The sequence below is a fragment of the Neltuma alba genome, unplaced genomic scaffold (assembly GCF_004799145.2).
Source record: "Neltuma alba isolate B1F8T4 unplaced genomic scaffold, ASM479914v2 tig00001210_pilon, whole genome shotgun sequence".
NCBI lineage: Eukaryota > Viridiplantae > Streptophyta > Magnoliopsida > Fabales > Fabaceae > Neltuma > Neltuma alba.
This window is the reverse complement of record NW_021632377.1, coordinates 493136-496374: the sequence shown is the minus strand read 5'-3', so window position 1 is coordinate 496374 and position 3239 is coordinate 493136. Positions and strand designations below refer to the sequence as shown.

Sequence of the window (3239 nt, the reverse complement as noted above, 5' to 3'; positions counted from 1 at the left end):
GGTAATATTATAATTGCTCTTCCGGAGCCTTCAATTAGTTTTGTATTACCCGCTATAGTATTGACGCTTGCACTATTTATCGTAAGATGAGAAAAATATTTTCTATCTTTGAGTATGGTGTGTGTTGTAGCACTATCTATCAGGCATATATCTTCATTCTTGTGCCCAACAAAAGGAAGAGAAACATCCATATTCTTCACCGAAAAAAAAAACATTCATTAATATAAATTCGAAGTACATCATGATTAATAATACTCTTAAAAAAAGAGAAATAAATAAACATAAACTAAATTAAAAAGCATAAATAAAACAAACTAAAATTATCCAAATTCTTCTAATCATGATTCTCAAAGAAATCAGCCACATCCAAATGTGCCATAGCATCAAGGCCATTAACATCATCTAGCTCATTGATATTATCATTTTTGTATGCAAAATTTGCCTCCACATCATCACTTTGAAAAGTCAAATTTGCTTCCACATTATTTGAACTTCTTTTTATAGAGGCCTGATAAAGTTTTGCTAGATGCTCAGGCGTACGACAGGTACGTGACCAATGTCCTTTCATGCCACACCGGTAACATTGATTTTCAACAACTCTTGAAGGGCCATTCTTATCTTTTTTCTGCCCATCCCCAAGTTTCTTCTTTTGGTGGGTATTTGGGTTATAATTGTTGCTTCCCCCACCATAATGACGGTAATTTGTGCGTCCCCTACCACGACCACGGTTTCGGCCACGACCGCGTCCACGTGTATGATGATTATTGCGTACAGTCACATTCGCTTCAGGGAATGGAGCTGATCCAGTGGGACGGATCTCATGATTTTTCATTAATAGCTCGTTATTTTGTTCAGCCACAAGAAGACATGAGATCAATTCAGAATATTTCTTAAAACCCTTTTCACGATATTGCTGCTGCAGGAGCACATTTGAAGCATGAAAAGTTGAAAATGTTTTTTTCTAATAAGTCCTCATCTGTTATTTTCTCACCACATAATTTCAATTGAGAACTTATTTTGAAAACTGCTGAATTATATTCAGTCACAGATTTAAAATCTTGGAGCCTTAAATGCATCCATTCATAACGAGCTTTAGGCAAAATTACCGTCTTTTGATGATCATACCTTTCTTTTAAATTATTCCACAATTCTAACGGGTCTTTTACCGTCAGGTATTCAGCTTTCAACCCTTCATGCAAATGGTGGCGTAGGAAAATCATAGCCTTAGCCTTGTCTTGGCTAGTTGCTTCATTTCCAGGTAAAATAGTACTTCCTAGACCTTTGGCATCTAGGTGGATTTCAGCATCTAAGACCCAAGACAAATAGTTTTTTCCAGTGATATCAAGAGCCGTAAACTCGAGTTTGGTAAGATTGGCCATGGATCAAACTAAAATGATAATAACAAAAATTAGAATTATAATAAAATTGATGCACACTGAAACACAATAAATAAAATATTAGGATTCAAAAGTCACCCATAAATAAATTATTCTTTAAAATTATAAACAAAATAAATGAATAAATAAACAATGACAAATAAACATATGTGAGGAAAAAAAAAACAACACAAATAATTAGTTACAATAATAATATAGAGACAATGTATATATAAATATATATAGGGGGAAGGGGGAAAGCGGTAATGTAAATGCGGTAATATAAATAAATATATAAATATTACAATAGACTAACTAATATATAATAAAAATTAAACTAAAAATAAAAATAAAAATAATGCTACAGTGAGATAAACGAAATAAATATAAATTGATCAATAATGAATAAACAACATATAAATTATTAGGCCTTATTATAAATAAATTATATAAACAACATAAATAAATACAAAGAAATAGAATGATAGGGAAAAAAAAATATAAACAGTGTAAATTATATATATATATATATGTATATATGTATATGAGGGTTAGTATAATATAGATAAAACAACATGGGACACTGTAAATTATATGTATATGAGAGTTAGTACAACACAGATAAAATAATGTAAAATACCATAGATACCAAATGGAGATGATACATAAATTACATCAATTATTTGAAACAAACATAATATTTTACAATGTGACAACAAAAATAAAATGACTTAAAATAAAACAGAATGTTAACATAAAATAAATATATATAACATAATGAGAAAAAAAAATTAAAATGTAAAGAAAAGAACAATAGAGTAACATTATATAATATAAAACATGATAATTAAGAAAGGAGATAATATAAAGTTAATATGTAGTCAATACATAGATATATATTGTGATGATTGAGTAAGGAGATAATTAGACAATGAGAAGAGTGCATCATCTTACGAAGGGTTTATACCTCAAATTTTCAGAGCAAGGTCGTGCTGATAACGTGTTATAAAACTACAAGAAATAAGGAGAATGAAGAGTAGAAAAGAAAGCAAGAGATAGAGAAGACAATGGCCTTTTCTCATTCACTTTGGTTCAAGGTACAAATGCCTCATGTATGCCCTCTATTTATAGGCCTCCAAGCATTGAAGTCCTATACTAAGGTTACAAAGGAATAAAGAACATCATAATAGCATTAACAATGAGAAACTCCTCCCAAGTCATTCATTAGGGAGGTTATGTAGTTTATGATACTTGAAGGTAAGGAATCCTATGAGAATTCTAAGGGTTAGGGGTTATGGACATCCACTCATGTAATATTCATAACAGTCTAATATTTATTTATTTATTTACTTACTACTTATTTATTTATTTAACGGAGAGAAAAGATGCCCGCGTTGACTGTATTTATGTGATATCTTGAAAAAAGTCAAGATAAGGCAAACTCAAGAAATTATCTCTTGCATTGAATGTGCTTTACTTATTCTCGTTATAATTTATGAAAACATTTAAAAATAAACTTTTTTCCCATCAAGAAAAGGAAAACATTTAATTTAAACACTACTCTGGAAAAAACAGTAATACTGCCTCCGCTATTTAATATAATAACTAGTTAATTAATTTGAATATATTTAAAAAATTAGTTTAGTTATTTATAATAAATAAGTATTGTCTTCCTTATAATACTCTTATTAATCAAGTATATTAGCTAGGACTATCATTTGATGAAACTTTTAATATGAGTAATTACTATAAGAACTATCTTAAAAAAATAGATAAATATAAAAGGCAAAGTGAATTGAAATCTTATATTTAAAATCAAATTAAATGTCAAATTAGTTTTTATGTTAAAGAATTGAGGTAATA

General features: G+C 29.1%; 1 protein-coding gene across 1 annotated transcript; it reads right to left on the bottom strand.

Annotated features, from left to right (window-relative positions):
• Nucleotides 1-334: 334 nt before the first annotated feature.
• Nucleotides 335-832, bottom strand: LOC114753436 (uncharacterized). Its single transcript, XM_028942130.1, has one exon. The coding sequence runs from the start codon at nucleotides 830-832 to the stop codon at nucleotides 335-337; it is 498 nt and encodes a 165-aa protein (XP_028797963.1).
• Nucleotides 833-3239: the final 2407 nt, after the last annotated feature.